This window comes from Chlorocebus sabaeus, chromosome 14 (assembly GCF_047675955.1).
Source record: "Chlorocebus sabaeus isolate Y175 chromosome 14, mChlSab1.0.hap1, whole genome shotgun sequence".
Classification (NCBI taxonomy): domain Eukaryota; kingdom Metazoa; phylum Chordata; class Mammalia; order Primates; family Cercopithecidae; genus Chlorocebus; species Chlorocebus sabaeus.
The window spans coordinates 58,045,545-58,064,600 of record NC_132917.1 but is presented as its reverse complement, the minus strand read 5'-3'; the positions used below and the strand labels follow the sequence as shown (position 1 = coordinate 58,064,600).

At 36.1% G+C, this 19,056-nt stretch overlaps 1 protein-coding gene across 9 annotated transcripts in view; it reads left to right on the top strand.

Annotated features, from left to right (window-relative positions):
- Positions 1-19,056, top strand: part of FANCL (FA complementation group L) — a 77,598-nt gene that overhangs the window by 22,040 nt on the left and 36,502 nt on the right. For all 9 annotated transcript variants that reach the window (XR_012095294.1, XR_012095293.1, XM_007970553.3 and 6 more), the window contains one exon: positions 17,312-17,408. Coding sequence is in view for 7 of the 9 variants with exons in the window: in XM_007970553.3 (XP_007968744.3) it covers positions 17,312-17,408 (97 nt within the window). In the remaining 2 variants the exon portion in view is untranslated. The remainder of the gene's footprint in view (positions 1-17,311; positions 17,409-19,056) is intronic.

Here is a 19,056-nt window from a genome sequence, read left to right as displayed (position 1 = left end):
ATGATTTTTCCAAGGAGTCCTGGTTGCTTTTATTAGTGAGTGGTATTAGAAACCAGGATGTGGGCACTATGGGTGCTTGTTGCTATTGGTGTGTTGTTGTTTCTAGACCTTCTTAGCTGAAAAACAGGAAAAAAATGTGTTTATACTAACTTGTGCGTACATATCTGTGAATGTTTTTGTATATACCCATTTGTGTCTCTATTAAGGTAAACATGATTTTATACTGATGTCTGCAACTCCAGTCCATTACCATATGTAGTTTTCTAGCCCACTCACTTGGTATATCTGAAATCTCATATTCCAACAGGGAGAAACCGAGCTCCCATTATCTGTTATCCATTTACTTACTTGTTCAGTTGCAGTATACATGGAGAGCACTATCAGAATTATTGATCTGTACCCCCATGGGTAACAACTTTATCAACTATGCAGTGCTTATTTTTATAAATTTTTTTTTTTTTTGCTTTTTGCTTTTATAGGCTTCACTCATTTTCACAGTTACTTAGGTTAGAACCATTTCCTCCACCCTCTTCAATGTACTTCTTTCCTGTATTTGTAACACAGATTGTTTTGTCACGTTCTCCGTTTCATCCTGCATTCATTTTAAAAAATGATTTTAGGATGTATAGTGATGCTGCCTTTTTCTTTCCAGATGAGTTTTTTGTGCCTTTTTAATTTTTCTTAATCAGTTTTGCAAGAGCCATATGAATTTTTTTTCAAAGACCCAACTTTTAGCGTTGTTAATTTTCTCTATTGTATGTTTTTTATCATTAATATCTACTTATTAAGAATTTATTTATTTTTTTTAGTTTTGCTTCCTTTGTAATTTCTTGAGATGGATATGTAGGTCATTGATTTTTTTTCCAATTTATCTTATGTTATTATATATTAATTTAAGGCTGTAAATTTGTAAGCAATCTTAGCTAGATTCCATAAGTTTTGATGTTACATTTTTATTACTGTCAGTTAAAAATGTTAATTTTCATTGTGATTTCTTTTGGCTTATTTAGTATATCTCTTAATTTTCAAACAACTGGAGATTTTTGGGTTATTGAGTTCCAGTTTAAGTCTGCTTTTATCAGAAATTACCCTTTTAATTATCTCAATACTTTGAAGTTTACTGAGGCTTGCTTTATCACCCAGCATCTTGTCAGTTTTGGTATGTGTTCTGTTTCCACTCAAAAAGAGTATGTAATCTCTTGTTGGGTATAGTGCTTTACTTTTATTCATTCCTCACATTTATTATGTGTGCCAGATATCCTATATGTTTAATGATTTATTTGTTTTTTTGTCTGCTTGTCCTAAGATCTCTGGAGAGAGCTGTGTTAAATTTTCCCAATATGATTGTGAATTTTTGGAATTGTTTTTGTTCCCCAAAATTTGCTTTATGTCTGTTTGCAGTCATGTTATTGGGTGCATACAGATTTATAATTGCTCTATCTTCCTTGTTGGTTTTCCCTTTTATTATTAGGACATGTTTCTTTTCTTTTCTGGAAATATTATTGTCTTAATGTCTACTTTGTTATAACTTCACAAGCTAATTAATTACATATTTTAAAACTACTCTTTACCATTTGCATCTTTTAAAACATTTTAATGCTTTGTTGAAATTCTTTGTCTTTTTCTCTATTTTCTTTAATAGTTTTAAAATATTTTTCTTGCTGGCAGCCACCAGAAACTGGAAGAGGCAAGGAATAGATTCTCTTCTAAAGCCTCCAGAGGGAGCACATCTTTGCTGACATCTTGATGAGAGAATAAGTTCCTATTGTTTTAGCCAAATATATATGTATGTGTGTGTGTGTGTGTGTGTATTTTTTTCCTAAGTCCTATCTTCTGGATCCCTTTTTGTTGTTTTTATTTCTCTTTATTTCAGTCCTACAGAGTCTGCAATTCCTTATTCCTCTCCTTAGTCTCTGCTGCCAAGGGTTAAATAAAATTTTTTTTTTTTTTTTAATACTTTAAGTTCTAGGGTACATGTGCACAATGTGCGGGTTTGTTACATATGTATACTTGTGCTGTGTTGGTGTGCTGCACCCATCAACTCATCAGCACTCATCAACTCGTCATTTACATCAGGTATAACTCCCAATGCCATTCCTCCCCCCTCTCCATAATAGGCCCTGGTATGTGATGTTCCCCTGCCCAAGTCCAAGTGATCTCATTGTTCACTTCCGACCTATGAGTGAGAACATGTGGTGTTTGGTTTTCGGTTCTTGTGATAGTTTGCTGAGAATTATGGTTTCCAGCTGCATCCTTGTCCCTACAAAGGATGCAAACTCATCCTTTTTTATGGCTGCATAGTATTCCATGGTGTATATGTGCCACATTTTCTTAATCCAGTCTGTCACTGATGGACATTTGGGTTGATTCCATGTCTTTGCTATTGTGAATAGTGCCGCAGTAAACATACATGTGCATGTGTCTTTATAGCAGCATGATTTATAATCCTTTGGGTGTATACCCAGTAATGGGGTGGCTGGGTCATATGGTATTTCTAGTTCTAGATCCTTGAGGTATCACCATACTGTTTTCCACAATGGTTGAACTAGTTTACAGTCCCACCAACAGTGTAAAAGTGTTCCTATTTCTCCACATCCTCTCCAGCACCTGTTGTTTCCTGACTTTTTAATGATTGCCATTCTAACTGGTATGAGATGGTATCTCTTTGTGGTTTTGATTTGCATTTCTCTGATGGCCAGTGATGATGAGCATTTTTTCATGTGTCTGTTGGCTGTATGAATGTCTTCTTTTGAGAAATGTCTGTTCATATCCTTTGCCCACTTTTTGATGGGGTTGTTTGTTTTTTTCTTGTAAATTTGAGTTCTTTGTAGGTTCTGGATATTAGCCTTTTGTCAGATGAGTAGAATTGCAAAAATTTTCTCCCATTCTGTAAGTTGCCTGTTCACTCTGATGGTAGTTTCTTTTGCTGTGCAGAAGCTCTTTAGTTTAATTGATCAATTTTGGCTTTTGTTGCCATTGCTTTTGGTGTTTTAGACATGAAGTCCTTGCCCAGGTCTATGTCCTGAATGGTATTACGTAAGTTTTCTTCTAGGGTTTTTATGGTATTAGGTCTAACATTTAAGTCTCTAATCCATCTTGAATTAATTTTCGTATAAGGAGTAAGGAAAGAATCCAGTTTCAGCTTTCTACTTATGGCTAGCCAATTTTCCCAGCACTATTTATTAAATAGGGAATCCTTTCCCCATTTCTTGTTTTTGTCAGAGTTGTCAAAGATGAGATGGCTGTAGATGTGTGGTATTATTTCTGAGGACTCTGTTCTGTTCCATTGGTTTATATCTCTGTTTTGGTACCAGTGCCATGCTGTTTTGGTTACTGTAGCCTTGTAGTATAGTTTGAAGTCAGGTAGCATGATGCCTCCAGCCTTGTTCTTTTGACTTAGGACTGTCTTGGCAATGCGGGCTCTTTTTTGGTTCCATATGAACTTTAAAGTAGTTTTTTCCAATTCTGTGAAGAAAGTCATTGGTAGCTTGATGGGAATGGCATTGAATCTATAAATTACCTTGGGCAGTATGGCCATTTTCACGATATTGATTCTTCCTATCCATCAGCATAGTATGTTCTTCCATTTGTTTGTGTCCTCTTTTATTTCACTGAGCAGTGGTTTGTAGTTCTCCTTGAAGAGGTCCTTTACATCCCTTGTAAGTTGGATTCCTAGGTATTTTATTCTCTTTGAAGCAATTGTGAATGGAAGTTCATTCATGATTTGGCTCTCTGTCTGTCACTGGTGTATAAGAATGCTTGTGATTTTTGCACATTAATTTTGTATCCTGAGACTTTGCTGAAGTTGCTTATCAGCTTAAGGAGATTTTGGGCTGAGATGATGGGATTTTCTAAATATACAATCATGTCATCTGCAAACAGGGACAATTTGACTTCCACTTTTCCTAACTGAATACCCTTGATTTCTTTCTCTTGCCTGATTGCTCTAGCTAGAACTTCCAACACTATGTTGAATAGAAGTGGTGAGAGAGGGCATCCCTGTCTTGTGCCGGTTGTCAAAGGGAATGCTTCCTGTTTTTGCCCATTCAGTATGATATTGGCTGTGGGTTTGTCATAAATAGCTCTTATTATTTTGAAATACGTTCCATCAGTACCGAATTTATTGAGAGTTTTTAGCATGAAGGGCTTTTGAATTTTGTCAAAGGCCTTTTCAGCATCTATTGAGATAATCATGTGGTTTTTGTCTTTAGTTCTGTTAATAATGTTTAAAAATATTTAAAAAGCTGTAATAAAATAACCTCAAAGGACATGGGAAGAAGGATTGGGGGGAGTCAGGAATCATGAAGGAGGGTAGAGAAGAGAGCCTCTTCTCACCCCCTTTATCCCCGTACTTGGATTCCAACCTGGGCAGTAGGGAGAACTACCCCATATCTCTCTAGGTACATCCCAGTTGTAGGTGAGGTCAGAGGTCAGGGTATGAAAGTACCTGTATGTGAATGGGAAGATGGACAATGTGAGTTCTGTTTTCATTTTTTTGTGTATGGTTTATTGTCATATGATCTTATATTTTGGCATCCCTAATACTTTTTGAAAACTAAAGGGTTTTTCTCTACTTTTCTTTATTTTCATAACTGATTCAATACAAAATTCAAATTTTCTATAACAAAAAATGTCAAAATCTTAAATCTTATCTCTGCCCAATAAGGTAACTATTCTTTCTTTCGAAAGAAACTGGTGAAAGGAGATAAATGAGGAAACTAGCTTAATTTGCAGCCTTTCTAGTTAGTGCACCTTTTCTCATTGCCCCTGCTGGCTGTTCTTCAGCATTTGCCCTTGGCCATTCAGACATCAGTGCTATGTAGTAGTATGTTGACTGTTGGATATTGCACATAAAATAGTTTAGAGGCCCCAGATATTATTTTCTTCTAAACAGGGTTTAGCTTTTCTCTTCCTGGGAAGATAGAATGGGAACAGATTGGCAAAGGGCCCAAGTGGGTTCAGGGTGGGTTGTAGTTTTCATAGAGGTCAGTCTACCTCTGATTGCTGCCCTTCCTGTCCCAAGCTATAACTCTTCAGAGCTTCTAAGCAAAAGCCAGGTATATTCATTGGGATTTTCCCTTGGTAGATCCTAAACTCTAACCTTTGTGTCTCCACAAGACCTCTCAATTAGAGTCTGGGATTCATTTTTGACAAAGCTCTATCTGCTTTTTGTTTGCCTTGCTTTTAGGAGCGCCTTTCAAGAGTTCCCACAGAGATCCTGGGGTATTCACTGAGACTTTGTGTCACTGGTAGGCCCTGAATTCCAATTAATTTCTCCTTGTATTATGAGATTTCTAAATAATCTTGTTTTTCATTACCTTTCTGCTTGACTTTTTATCTTCTTATTCCCTACAGTTTAAGGATTTATCAGAAGTTTTGAGGGAATATTGGCAGAATGTTAGGCCAGGTTCTGGGCCTACCTTTCCCCAGATTCTGGCCTTTCAAGTCTGTTATTTTTATCTCTCTATCCTCAAGAGATTGGCAGAAGTGCCGCTTTTTTTTTGCCACTTAATAGCAGCTCTCTCTCTGGGCTCTTTGCCCAGATCCTTCTCTTGCCCTGTGCCAGAATTGATAAATATGTTGAGGAAAATGGCTTCAGAATGTTGGCTTACTTCACTTCTGTTCCCTCTTCTTTAGGACTTTGGCCCTTCAGGGCCTGGTCAGTTTAGCAATTCTTTGATGCTTTCAACTTTTTTTCCCCCATTTTCCTTTTATCAGCCTACTTTAGTTGTTCACTGTAGAAGTGTTGGTCTTTAGCAAGCTATTCCATTTAGGCCAGAAATAGATGTTACATATAATTTTAAGAGTACTATATTATGATATTGAAGACTGGTTGATATTTATTAATGAGATCAGGCTTTATTTGTTAAGACATTAGTCTTGAGTAGGATTTGGGGTGGTTGGAGGCTTTTAAATAAAATTAAGCTTAACAATGGTGAGGAGAGACAGGGAAGACAAGCAAAAAGTTGAGATGGACTAGCAGCAGTTCCCACTGAGGTTGTGATTAGTTTTGAGACATTGATGTCATGGACCTACTCATTCTTTAGGTATAGATTGATGGAATAAAGAAATATTATTTTGACTTATTTTCAGATGCTTAATGTTAATATTTGGTTTTTAGAGCATAGTTGGAAATGTAGAAAGGATTTGGCAAGGACAGAGGACAGTTTTATTTCTGTTGTATTGAGATAGTGAGTTTGAGGCAGTCTACCTAGTGGATCTGACATTGTTGAGAGAAGTCCAATAACAAAAATCAGTTAAAGCATTAAGGATGTGATATGAGATTTTTTAATCACTCATTTTTTTACCCAGCTAATAATATTTATGGACTTCCTATAATATAAGGCAAGACATAAGATTCCTCATGAGCCAGGTGTGGTGGCTCATGCCTGTAATCCCAGTGCTTTGGGAGGCTGAGGTGGGGCAGATCACTTGAGCTCAGGCATTTGAGACCAACCTGGGCAACATGGTGAAACCCCGTGTCTACAAAGTGCAGAAATAAATAAATAAATAAATAAGCCAGGCGTGGTGGTATGCATCTGTAGTCCTAGCTACTCGGGAGGCTGAGGTAGCAGAGCCTGGGTAGGTCGAGGCTGCAGGGAGCTGAGATCACACCACTGCACTTCAGTGTAGGTGACAGTGCGACCCTGTCAACGAGAACAACAACAAAGATTCCTCATGGAACTTATAGCTAGTGGAAGAGTCAGAATTTAGGTAGACGGTCATAGTACTGAATTATGACCACGATAAGAAGGGTAGAGTATAATTACAGGATTCTTGAGAGTTAGAAATAGTGCAAGTATATAAAATATTTTATGGAGTAAGTGTTTTGTGAGCTAAATAGGAAGTATTGTCCTTTGCTTTGTATTATACCCATTGTTCTAATGTAGGAGAAAAAGGAATAGATTTCTAACTTTGATAATAGATGAAAACCAAAAATGAGGATATGAATGTCTCTCTACCATATGTCATTTATCACAATACTATTGCCTCCTTTTTTCACTAAGATTGTTAAATACAGGGACTGTCGTTCACGAAGTTTCTGTTGTGTGCCACTGACTGTCCTAGGTGCTTCATGTATTCTTATTTAATTTCTCAGGACAAATTTTAAGATAAATATTTTTATTTCCAAATTTTTCTATAAAACAAGTGTATATAGACAGGGCTGGGTACATAACACCACTCAGGCATTCTGTGTGAATGATGCTCCCTGGAGTTGTCCCATAGGGTGGCTCCGATATGGAGCCTTTAATGGAGCCTTTAATAAATTCTCCTCAAGTACTTGGAGATAGTCACACATTGAGGGTGAAACTAATAAAAAGTATCTTACCACGAATAAAATGGACGATTTGCAAAATTAACACACCCTTGGAGAATTTCAAAATCTGTTGCATAGATTTGTGAAAGATTATAGTTTAATTATAGTTACTAAGGTGGATGAATGACTTTTTTTCCCTCCCTTTTTTTTTTCCCTCTTTTTTTTTTTCCTTTTTTTGGAGATGAGGTTTTACTGTATTGCCCAGGCTAGTCTCACACTCCTGGGCTCAAATGATTCTCCTGTCTCAGCCTCCCAAAATACTGGGATTAACAGGTGTGAGCTGCCATGCCTGGCCTAGAATGGATAAATTACTTTTGATTTAGCTGCTGTTACTTAATCATTTGTTTTATACTGTTTAAAAATAAAGAATGTGTTAGCAGAAGAGAAGTGGTGTGTATGGATTGTGAGAAGCCAAAGAAGATAATTCTGTTAGTGTTAATCCTTTACTGTCTGGTAGAGTGACAAAACCTATCAACTTTATGACTTAACTCTTAAATTAGGTCTGGTACACAGATACACTGATAAAATTGGGTTTCAGAACCTGCTGATCTAAAGCTGAGACCTGAACTGTGCTGTCCACATACTAGAATTGCTACTGTTTAAGGCGCTGCCTAAGGAGCTGGCTAAATTCTTAATTTAAAATATCTTTTGAAATGACACACACAGTGATTTGCATGACAGATTGATTTAAATGTATTTTCAGAATCTTAATGATTTCTAGACTCTGTCAATAAGTCTATATTTTCCTTACATTCTAAGTAATAATCTTGTAGATTCGTCGGTATAATCATAAAATCTGATAAAGAAAAATCGTTGTTAGGTAATGCTGGCCTTGCTGTGTTTTTAAATTTCATGTTTTTCATTTCTAATCAACTCTATAAGATTAGACGTTATAAAAGTTCTAAATTGGAAAAGAAAAAAATATTTAAAATAAGATCAAAGCTTCCCTTTCTTTCCTTAGAAAGAAATATGGAAATAATATTGAGAATGAGTAGCTGACCTTAAGTTTGATTGCTATTGTTATAATTTCTGTTCTCGTTTCAAGTTCTATAAAAACACAGTCAAAATAGCAACTTCCCCAAAGGTTAAGATGAAGATGGTATGACAGGTCTGGGTTATTTTGGGTATAACACTGACTCACAAAGGTAAGTGATACAAAATGATGTCTTGGTGGGTTTCTGTTAACTTCTGCCCATGTTGTTTTACAGAATGGCCTATTAAAAAAATAAGAATTAAACAGTCCTTTGTATTTAACAAGATTTTCTGTTTCGTATTAAGAGTATCCTAGAGTTGAAAGTACCAAATATTTTTGCTTTAAGTAGCTTATCATGCCTCCCATTTTGCCTAGGACCGCCCTAATTTATTCTTTTTATCTTGGCCTCTGTCAGTCTCAAAAATGTCCCAGTTTGAGAGAAATGCATATCACTTTATGATATGGTTTGGTTCTGTGTTCCTGGTGTCCCCACCCAAATCTCATCTTGCATTGTACTCCCACAATTCCCAGGTGTTGCAGGAGGGACCCGGCAGAAGATAATTTAATCATGGGGGCAGTTTCCCCCATACTGTTCTCATGGTAATGAATAAGTCTCAGGAGATCTGATGGTTTTATCAGGGGTTTCTGCTTTTGCATTTTCCTCGTTCTCTCTTTGCCTGCTGCCATCCATGTAAGACAGGACTTGCTCCTCCTTGCCTTTCACCGTGATTGTGAGGCTTCCCCAGCCGTGTGGAACTGTTAAGTCCAATTAAACCTCTTTCTTTTGTAAATTGCCCAGTCTTGGGTATATCTTTATCAGCAGCATGAAAACAGACTAATACAGTAAATTGGTACCAGTAGAGTGAGGCATTGCTGAGAAAATACCTGAAAATGTGGAAGCGACTTTGGAACTGGGTAGCAGGTAGAGGTTGGAACAGTTTGGAAGGCTCAGAAGATAGGAAAATGGGGGAGAGTTTGGAACTTGCTAGAGACTTGTTGAATGACTTTGCCAGAAATGCTGATAGTGATATGGACAGTAAGGTCCAGACTAAGGTGGTCTGAGATGGAGATGAGGAACTTATTGGGAACTGGAGCAAAGGTTACTCTTGTTATGTTTTAGCAAAGAGACTGGTGGCATTTTGCCCCTTCCCTAGGGATTTGTGGAACTTTGAACTTGAGAGAGATGATTTAGGGTATCTGGTGGAAGAAGTTTCTAAGCAGTAAAACTTTCAAGAGGTGACTTGGGTGCTGTTAAAAGCATTTAGTTTTAAAAGGGAAACAGCATAAAAGTTTTGGAAAATTTTCAGCCTGACAATGTGCTAGAAAAGAAAATCCCGTTTTCTGAGCAGAAATTCAAGCCAGCTGCAGAAATTTGCATAAGTAACAAGGAGCCAAGTGTTAATCCCCAAGACAATGGGGAAAATGTCTCCAGGGCATGCCAAAGGTCTTCACGGCAGCCCCCCCCCCCCACCCCCGCATCACAGGCCCCGAGCCCTAGGAGGGAAAAGTGGGTCCAGGGTCCCAGAGCTGTGTGTAGCCTAGGGACTTGGTGCCCTATATTCCAGCTGCTCTAGCTGTGGCTGAAAGAGGCCAATGTAGAGCCTGGGCCATGGCTGTAGATAGTGCAAACCCCAAGCCTTAGCAGCTTCCACGTGATGTTGAGCCTGTGGGTGCACAGAAGTCCAGAATTGAGGTTTGGGAACCTCTGCCTAGGTTTCAGAAGATGTATGGAAATGCCTGGATGCCAGGCAGAAGTTTGCTGCAGGGGTGGGGCCCTCATGGAGAACCTTTGTTAGGACAATGTGGAAGGGAAATGTGGGGTTGGAACCCCCACACAGAGTCCCTACTGAGGCACTGCCTAGTGAAGCTGTGAGAAGGGGGCCACCATCTTCCAGACCCCAGAATGGTATATCCATTGACAGCTTGCACACTGTGCCTGGAAAAACTGTAAGCACTCAATGCCAGCCCATGAACTCAGCCAGGGCAGGGGTGCCATACCCTGTAAAATCACAGGGGTGGAGCTGCCCAAGGATATGGGAACTCAACTCTTGCATCAGTATGACCTGGATGTGAGACATGGAGTCAAAGGAGATCATTTTGGAGCTTTAAGATTTGACTGCCCTGCTGGATTTTGGACTTGCATGAGGCCTATAGCTCCTTTGTTTTGGCCAATTCCTCCCATTTGGAATAGCTGTATTTATCCAATGCCTATACCCCTGTTGTATCTAGGAAGTAACTAACTTGCTTTTGATTTTATAGACTCATTGGTGGAAGAGACTTGCCTTGTCTTAGATAAGACTTTGGACTGTGGACTTTTGAGTTAATGATGAAATGAGTTAAGACTTTGGGGGACTGTTTGGAAGGCACGATTGGTTTTGAAATGTGAGGACATTTGGGGAGGGGTCAGGGGTGGAATGATATGGTTTGGCTCTGTGTCCCCACCCGAGTCTTATCTTGAATTGTACTCCCGTAGTTCTCATGTCTTGTGGGATGAACCCAGTGGGTGATAATTTAATCATGATGGGTTCCCCCATACTGTTCTCCTGGTAATGAGTAAGTGTCATGAGATGTGATGGTTTTATTAGGGGTTTCTGCTTTTGCATCTTCCTCATTCTGTCTTTGCTGCCATCTATGTAAGGTGGGACTTGTTCCTCCTTGCATTGCGTCATGATTGTGAGCCTTCTCCAGCCACATGGAACTGTGAGTCCAATTAAGCCTCTTTCTTTTGTAAATTGCCAAGTCTTGGGTATGTCTTAGCAGCATGAAAACAGACTAATACACTTTGTAAGATACATTTATTTTAATAATCATATGTTCCTAGATAATTCAGAAGTTAAATGGTTCTAGTAGAAATGTGCTGATACTTTTGTCCTTTTTAGACAACATATATTATTTATCATTTAGAGTGAGTACCATTCAACTAGTTGAACTTTTCAAGTTTGTCTTGGGAAAGAGCTGAGTTTTATTAAATCTGATGTGCAAACTGGGAGATTGTCAACATATATCATTAGGTTTTTGATTAAGCCTACTATCTTAGAAGCTGATTAATAGTGATATTTTGTATAATTGTTAATGCACTTTGAAGATTTATAACATATTGGGGAAATGGAGATTTCTTGTTCATACTAAATTCATTCCAATAATTATACCAGAGCTTTAATTCTGCCTTATCTGCTGTGTGATCTTGGGCAAACTTAATCTCTTTAAGTCACATTTTTTCATTTTTTAAAGGAAGCTAATAATGCCTAATAATAAAGATTTCAAAGAGGCATGTTATGTGACTCATACAGTTCCTAGTGTAAAGTAGGTGTATCAGGTTGTTGAGATACTAGTTCAACTAACAGTGTCAGATTGTGTCTGAGTTTTATAGTACTTAATTAGTGTTATGACTTAATTACAACCAATAATGATAATTTTGGTTGTGTAAAACATAAGAGCATAGACATTAAACTGAAAACCTTTATAAATAGGATGATTTTTCTTCATACATAAATCCATGTCATTGAATAACTGCAAATTATCTAGTAGTAAAAAGAAATCATGTTTTTATAGGTTGGTAATATGTTTACAGTATTTAATTAAAACAGTTTGCATTCAGCTATTGTTTAAAACTTACACATGATTCACTAAACGTGAACCAGTCTGACAACATCTTCTTCATTTTCATGTATACATGGAACATGGTATACTGACACATACATAGAAATATAAAACTTTCATATTATTAAAAAGTTTATTATGTGCTTGGCAAGCTAAAACTTACATGAAAAGGAACAATATGAGTTTGGAGAAATTTGAAGTATTTTGGGCTACAAATAATTTAGGAGTGTTCTTAGAGAAAATGAATGTTGGGATAAGCTTTGAAGGAATATACAGAGCCTTTAAAGGGAAGGAATGGTGAAGGCAAGGTTGTAGCAATAGAAATGTGCAATTTATTTTTTGACTTTGGAGTATATCAGTTGCTCACGTAAGGGGATTAACACATTAGGGCTAATCTGAGGGGTCTTCACTGCTAGGCTACTGATTCTCTACGTGCAGGTGGTAGGTACTCATTGAATATGTTTGAGCAAGGGATTGATATGATTAAACAGGTATTTAGGAAGATTAATCTAGACACAGAAGGCAGAATGGATTGGTGTACAGAGAGGAAGTAAAGACACCCATTAGGAAGATTGTTTCTAGTAATCTAGATATGAAGTAGTTAATGCTTAAACTTGAGAGTGGCAATAAAAATGGAAACTTGGATGCTTTATTGAAACACAGAGGTCTTTGGTCTGTCTTTTGAAGCAGTCTGCCTGTTGATGTTAATACTACTTAAATGCATCTAGTTGACTAAAGAAAATAAAAGCTAAAAAACTCTTGGTCAGTATTAGTATTTTAAGAGCTATAAAACACACTTCTTCTGCTTTGTTATACTTGATAACATTCAGCTATTAACAGGGACAACAACAAAACATCCCTGAAGCTTTATTATTAACAAATATTTTAAATGTTTAAAAAGCTATTTTATAAAGTATAGCAAATGATAAATACAAAGTGGAGTGCCAAAAGTAAAGTATTTTATTTCTTTAGATTTTATACTTCAGTTTTATATTTTCTTTGTCAATTTTAGAATATGCTTAACTTAGTGATAATATCTAAACTCCTTCTAAATACAAATCTTAATTCTTATTTTGTGGGCTTTTTGCTAGCATTTTATTTAAAAGTTTGAGCTTTCCACTGGATAGTTTCCTAAATCATTATTTGAATGATTTATATTTTATTTAAATGAATAAAAGTTATTTATTCCTTGTTGTCTAAAGTGAGATGTCCAACTTAAAAGACTGAAAAAACATTTAGTGACATGGTCTCTCTCTTTTACCAAAGAGTGCAGTGATGCCATCCTAGCTCAGTGCAACCTCAAACTTTTGGGATCAAGCAGTCCTTCTGCCTCAGCCTCCTGAATAGCTGGAACTACAGGTGCATGCCACCATGACGAGTTAGTTTAAAAAATTTTTTTTGTAAAGATGAGGTCTTGCTGTGTCGCCCAGGCTGGTCTTGAACTCTTGGGTTCGAGTGATCCTCCCCTCAGCTTCCCAAAGTGCTGGGATTATAGGCATGAGTCACTGTGCCCGACATGAAATAGATTTTCTTAGACAAACTGATTTGATATCATTTGTAAGAGTTTGTCACTTTTTTTTCCTTTAAGATCTCATCCATACACCAAACACCAAGATACTTTTTTCTGTCATAAATGGATATAAATAGTCTCTATTAGTTATATCATATGCTAGGCTGCTATTAACAAAGAGAAATGTAAATCCTCAGTAGTTGAAACAAGGTAGAATTTTATTCATCTCTCATGTAACAATTCAGAGGTAGGCAGATGGTCAAGAGTGGGTTGGTGCCTTTGTTCCACAAGGACATTCAAGAATCCAGGTTTTCTTTTGTTTCTCAACCATCCGTTGTGACTGCATTGTTTAGTAGCCATGTCCGTCTATTGACATTTACATTTAAGTTAACTTAAATAAAATAAAAAAAACCCACTAGCCACATTTTAAGTCCGTTATAGACACGTGGCTGGTGGCTACCATTTTAGACAGTGCAGATATCTCATACCTCCATCATCGCAGAGTGTTTTGTTGGTTAGTGCTTTATAGAGTGTTGTTCCTGTCCTCATGATCTTTGCTAGCTCCTATTTGCCTGTCCAAGTTCTAGTCTAAAGGAAAGGGGAATAAGAGGAGGGAAGAGAGGATAGCATAGTTCTGTTATAAATGATCCCCCAAAAGCACACATCACTTGTGCTTGAAGTCCACTGGCCAAAATGTAGTTATATGCCAACACCTCCCTGCAAGGGCAGCTAGGACAAGTCACTAGCTGGGTGAAGTGGATCCTGCTAAAACTTGGTTTTGTTGGGAGTTGGTTGGGAGTAGGGATCCTGTTACCAAACTGGAGAAGTTGAGTTAAATACTAGAGGGCAATTGACAATCAAGGTCACATATACTCAATCTATTAATAATCACAGCAAGGTTTCTTCCCATCCCCCAAACAAAGTGACCAAGAAGCACGCTGAGTAAAACGTACTTTGATTTTAAATGGCCATGCTGATATTAACCTGGAATTATAAATGTTTTTTACTGCTTTATTTAAATTACGTCTTAAAGTGTAACAAAATCTACCTCATGGCCAATTTGGCTTACAGGCCGTATATTTGAGTGTGGCACTTTTTCTGTAATGTATTACCTCTCTGACTTATATTGTGGGATGATGGTAATTTTATGTTATGTGATTACAAAGAACTAAAGAGCTTTTATTTCTGTGTTATTTTATAGATGTTAAAAAATGATTTTAAACATTGTGAAAGTGAGCAACAATGTGAAGTACAGAAAGTAGTAGGTGGTGGTTTAGTTTTTTCTTCCACCCATCTTAAACGTGCATGCCTTCTCTCTCCCTCTGTATGTGTTCATCATGGTTATGAACTATTTAAGGCTTGTAATGAAAAACAGTCTCCCATATCATTTTCTATCCCCAGTCTTATTTTTTGAGACAAATACTTTGAAATATTCATATTTACAACTTCCATGTTTCAAAATAATCTGCCTACATGCAATATTTCTTTATTTTTTAGGAATTATGAACTGATTACTATAATGAAAAAGAATTTAGCTAGTGTATTATTTCTTTTTTCCTTCTTTTTTTAAAAATTTTTCCATAGCTTTACTGTTTCTTAAACCTCTTTCACATCCATTCAATTAAAGATGGTGTCTCTTGACTTTCAAATTAGCAATTACAGATTTTATTGTTTCTAATTTTCCATTCTGGTATCTTTCCCATTTCTATTTCCCAATTTTTGTCAGTTCTTCATTTTAAATTGCAGTAGTCAAATATATTTACATTAGTCTCTATAACTATAATTAAGTCTTTTAGCTTTGTGTATTCCTGGATTCTAAAAATCATAACTAGTAACAGTTTAATTTTTTACTACTACATAAATATTTTTAACTGAAAAGTTAGTGGCAGAGTAATTACAATTTTTTAACGCAGTTTTATTGTTGATAATTTGGTTTAAAATTTCTTCTTCCCCCTTTTATCATGCACTTAAAAATTCCTGTAATTTCTGCCAGTATGTCAGTCATACTGTCTATCCTGAACACTGCATTTTTGCAAGCTGTTTCTGCCTGGAGTCCTTGTTCTCTCCCTTCTTTTCTGTTTTGTCAGCCAGTGCTCTTTTAACTACTCTACATTTTCCTAAAAGTTGTTGAAACTTTGCTTTAATTAATACTATTCCTCTTTTTTTTTTGGTAACTGTAGTTTATACCTTTTAAATATTAATTTTTTAAAATGATTAATTTTTTAGGAAGTAGAGAATATAAATGCATGTGCTTAACATCTTGAATCTGAAGTGTAGAAGTTTTAAGAGTCTGGTATTGATATATCTGAACTTTAGAGACATATGGTAAAACATGTGATAAAGACTCATGCTAATTTTTTTTGTAGGTGAAGCGTTTACAGATACAGCTGAAAGAAAATATACTCATTGTTATTTTTATGTGTATAAAACACTTTCTAGAATAGTTTTACTTTTGTTTTCTAAGACCCTAGACTTTTTACAGATTAGGATAAAATTTCCATTCTGTTATTGAAGATAGATATCTTCAGATTTAGATATATTTTCGTTACAGTGTTTCAAAACTTCATTGTGCATTTCTTGAAATTAGCCCATTTTATCATCATATAGTACCTGGTCAGTATCTAAATGGCATATAGTGATATTAAAAAATATATTTCCTAAGTTAGGAGGCTTATATCCTGAATGCCTATGGGTCTTAGTATCAGCCTGGGTGATAAGTTTTGCAATGCTCCTAGACTGCTTTTTATCTTTTTTTTTTTTTTTTTTTTTTGAGATGGAGTTTCACTCTTGTTGCCCAGGCTAAAATGCAACGGCGCGATCTGGACTCACCACAACCTCCACCTCCCGGGTTCAAGCGATTCTCCTTCCTCAGCCTCCCTAGTAGCTAGGATTATAGGTCTGTGCCACCACAGCTGGCTAGTTTTGTATTTTTAGTAGAAATAGGGTTTCTTTTTGTTGGTCAGGCTGGTCTCGATCTCCCGATCTCAGGTGATCTGCCCACCTCGACCTCCCAAAGTGCTGGCATTATAGGCATGAACCACTGCACCCGGTTGGCTACTTTTTATCTTTACAAGAAAATAGTATTGTAAAAATGTCAAAAATATCCAGATGCCCAGTTCAGTAGTAAATATACTGCTAAATTTGAACCGTTTTGGCAGTAGTTTATGCTACTCAAGGGACAATATTTTTACGGAATGATATATTTCAAAGGGTATTGGTTTCCATTGTAGAAAATTCATGCATTTAGAGTAACTTAAAGCCAAAACAGTTGTGCTTGTGCTATATGTTTAGAATATTAGTCATCTTGAATACATGCATAGGTTAAGTGTCAGAAGCTATATATTGTGCAAAAAGAAAATTTATTGTTAGGAGACCAGGCTGTACCTGTGCTTATACAGCATTTTCCTTAGAGGATCAATTTGAGTATATGAACAAATATCAGCTAGGTTTTTGTACGGTAACATTATTGATAATATAGGAGAAATTCATTGAGGAGAAAAACAAAGGAAGCATAAAAGTCTCATACTGTATGAAACTACAGAAATGGATCAAAGAGTTTGACAGGAAGTTTAATGTGTACATAAGTAGAGGCTGACAGGAACATGCTGTGTGTGCCAAAGGTTCCAGTGATGGAAAACTGAAACATAGTGCTCACTGACCACAGCATGAGCCTTGACACACATTGTAAATAATCCAGAGATATATGACTGCATTAAGTGCTAGGCTGGTGTATGAACGGCAGTAAATCTATAGCAGCAGAAAGGGTTGGCATGCAGAAATTCTTCTGATTAATTTTTATAATGGATTAATAGGAATATAGCAAATATTTTCATTTCAAATTCTGCCTTCTCCAGTTCCCCTCTCCAGCTCTCCCTGGTGTGATCATTTTTTATTCTCCTCTACTCACCAGACTTGTGTATGTGGATACCTGCTTCAGTACCATCAAGTTAAAAGCAGAAGATGCTTCTGGTAGAGAGCATTTAATAACTCTCAAGTTGAAGGCAAAGGTATGTGCCTCATTAAACTGTTATTGTGATCAGGAAATACTTTGTGAAATGAACTCTGTGAATGCTCTCAATGTAAAGAAGTGCTAGTTGCATCTAAAAATACATATATCATGCTTTAAAACATTGATTTTGGAAAGCCTCAAAGAATTTATTCACCACGTTTCCAAAAGCCTAGACAGTTTCATGTCATATTTTAGTCCAAATTTGATCAAAATATAGACTTTATGACAAATATTACAAATACAATTTTATAGCCTCAGAGTACCATGATGTTAATTTTGTAACATCCTATGTAGAAGACAGTGGACACTTCCACTATCCCAAGTTGTACTGAGAAAATCTTTTGCATTCAACTGTTAGTATAAATTTCTTTTGTAGTTCTTATTCTTACCTATGATTCCCATTCCCTAACACAGACAACATATATGCATACTTTTTTATAGTTTGTTTGCTTTGGCTAGGGTTTTTTGACTTAAGTATTTTAAGAATTTGCAGAGGTTATGCCTCTGTTTATACATCCCTTATAGGATAGTGATATATAATCACATATTTTATTGGCACAAAACATGGTTGTTTCATCTTTATTTTTTAGTTCTAAATTGTGAATTTGGACAAATAAGTAAAATAAACAAGTTCAGCATATTGATCATTTACTTAGTAATCACTGGGGAAACATGAAAATTTGAAGAAAACCAGGACGTCCAACTTTTTTTTTTAATTGTTCCTAGGAATCATCAGTCAGCTCTTTCAGAAGATTGTAGTGATGAAAAAAGATCAATTGTGTTTGTCCTTTTTAAAAATGTGTCTGGCATTTACGCTTTCCACAAGAGAAAATTAATATATAAAGCTGTACTGGATGACACAGAAAAGTTGATATCTTATAATGGTTCTATAACAGATAGGTTGAGAAATAATTATCTCTTTCACACACAGAATGTGTAGGTCTAATTTTAAGATCCATATGTGATAAGTCTTGGAAAAAATTAGTGGGATGGAAATCTTGTTATTTGTAAAATAAGTTAGATAATTATTTTTATTAAATTGAAAAGATTTTTATTCTCTTTTTTAGTTTGTAAAGGTGTGCTTTTTTTTCTTTTTTTAAGAGAAATTTGCCTTTATCCTTCCAAAGGGTCACATGTTGCCAGTGGCAAGGGTTCTGTCATTTCCTTCAAAGCTCTATTTGTTTATATTTTGTACCTTAATAAAATTAGCCATTTTTCTATGAAGACCAAAACTAAAGATTTTAAATACATCCTGTCCTCATTTTTACAAGCTCTTCTACTTCCTAAGAAGATGATGCTGTAAATTTATGCTGCCTTTAACTATACCTACAAGATTATTAATCCAAGTTGATGACATTTAGTTCATTTATTGGTAGTATGCAGAGTGAAGATGTGACAATTTAATGTGGTCCATTTTGTATGCTTTTTTCTATACTTTTTCAAGGTAGATAAGATGATGCTTTTAGTATTTCTCTGGAGAATATTTTCCAGGGTCAGTTTTGCAACATCTGTAGTTATGAAGCACTTTTATGGATACTCTGGCAAAAGAGAAGAGAAAGCTTTATTTAAGCTGGGAAGGAATTTGGAAAAAAAAAAAAAAAAAAAAATCTGTTTTGGAAAAACAAAAAAAAGCATGTAACTGAATC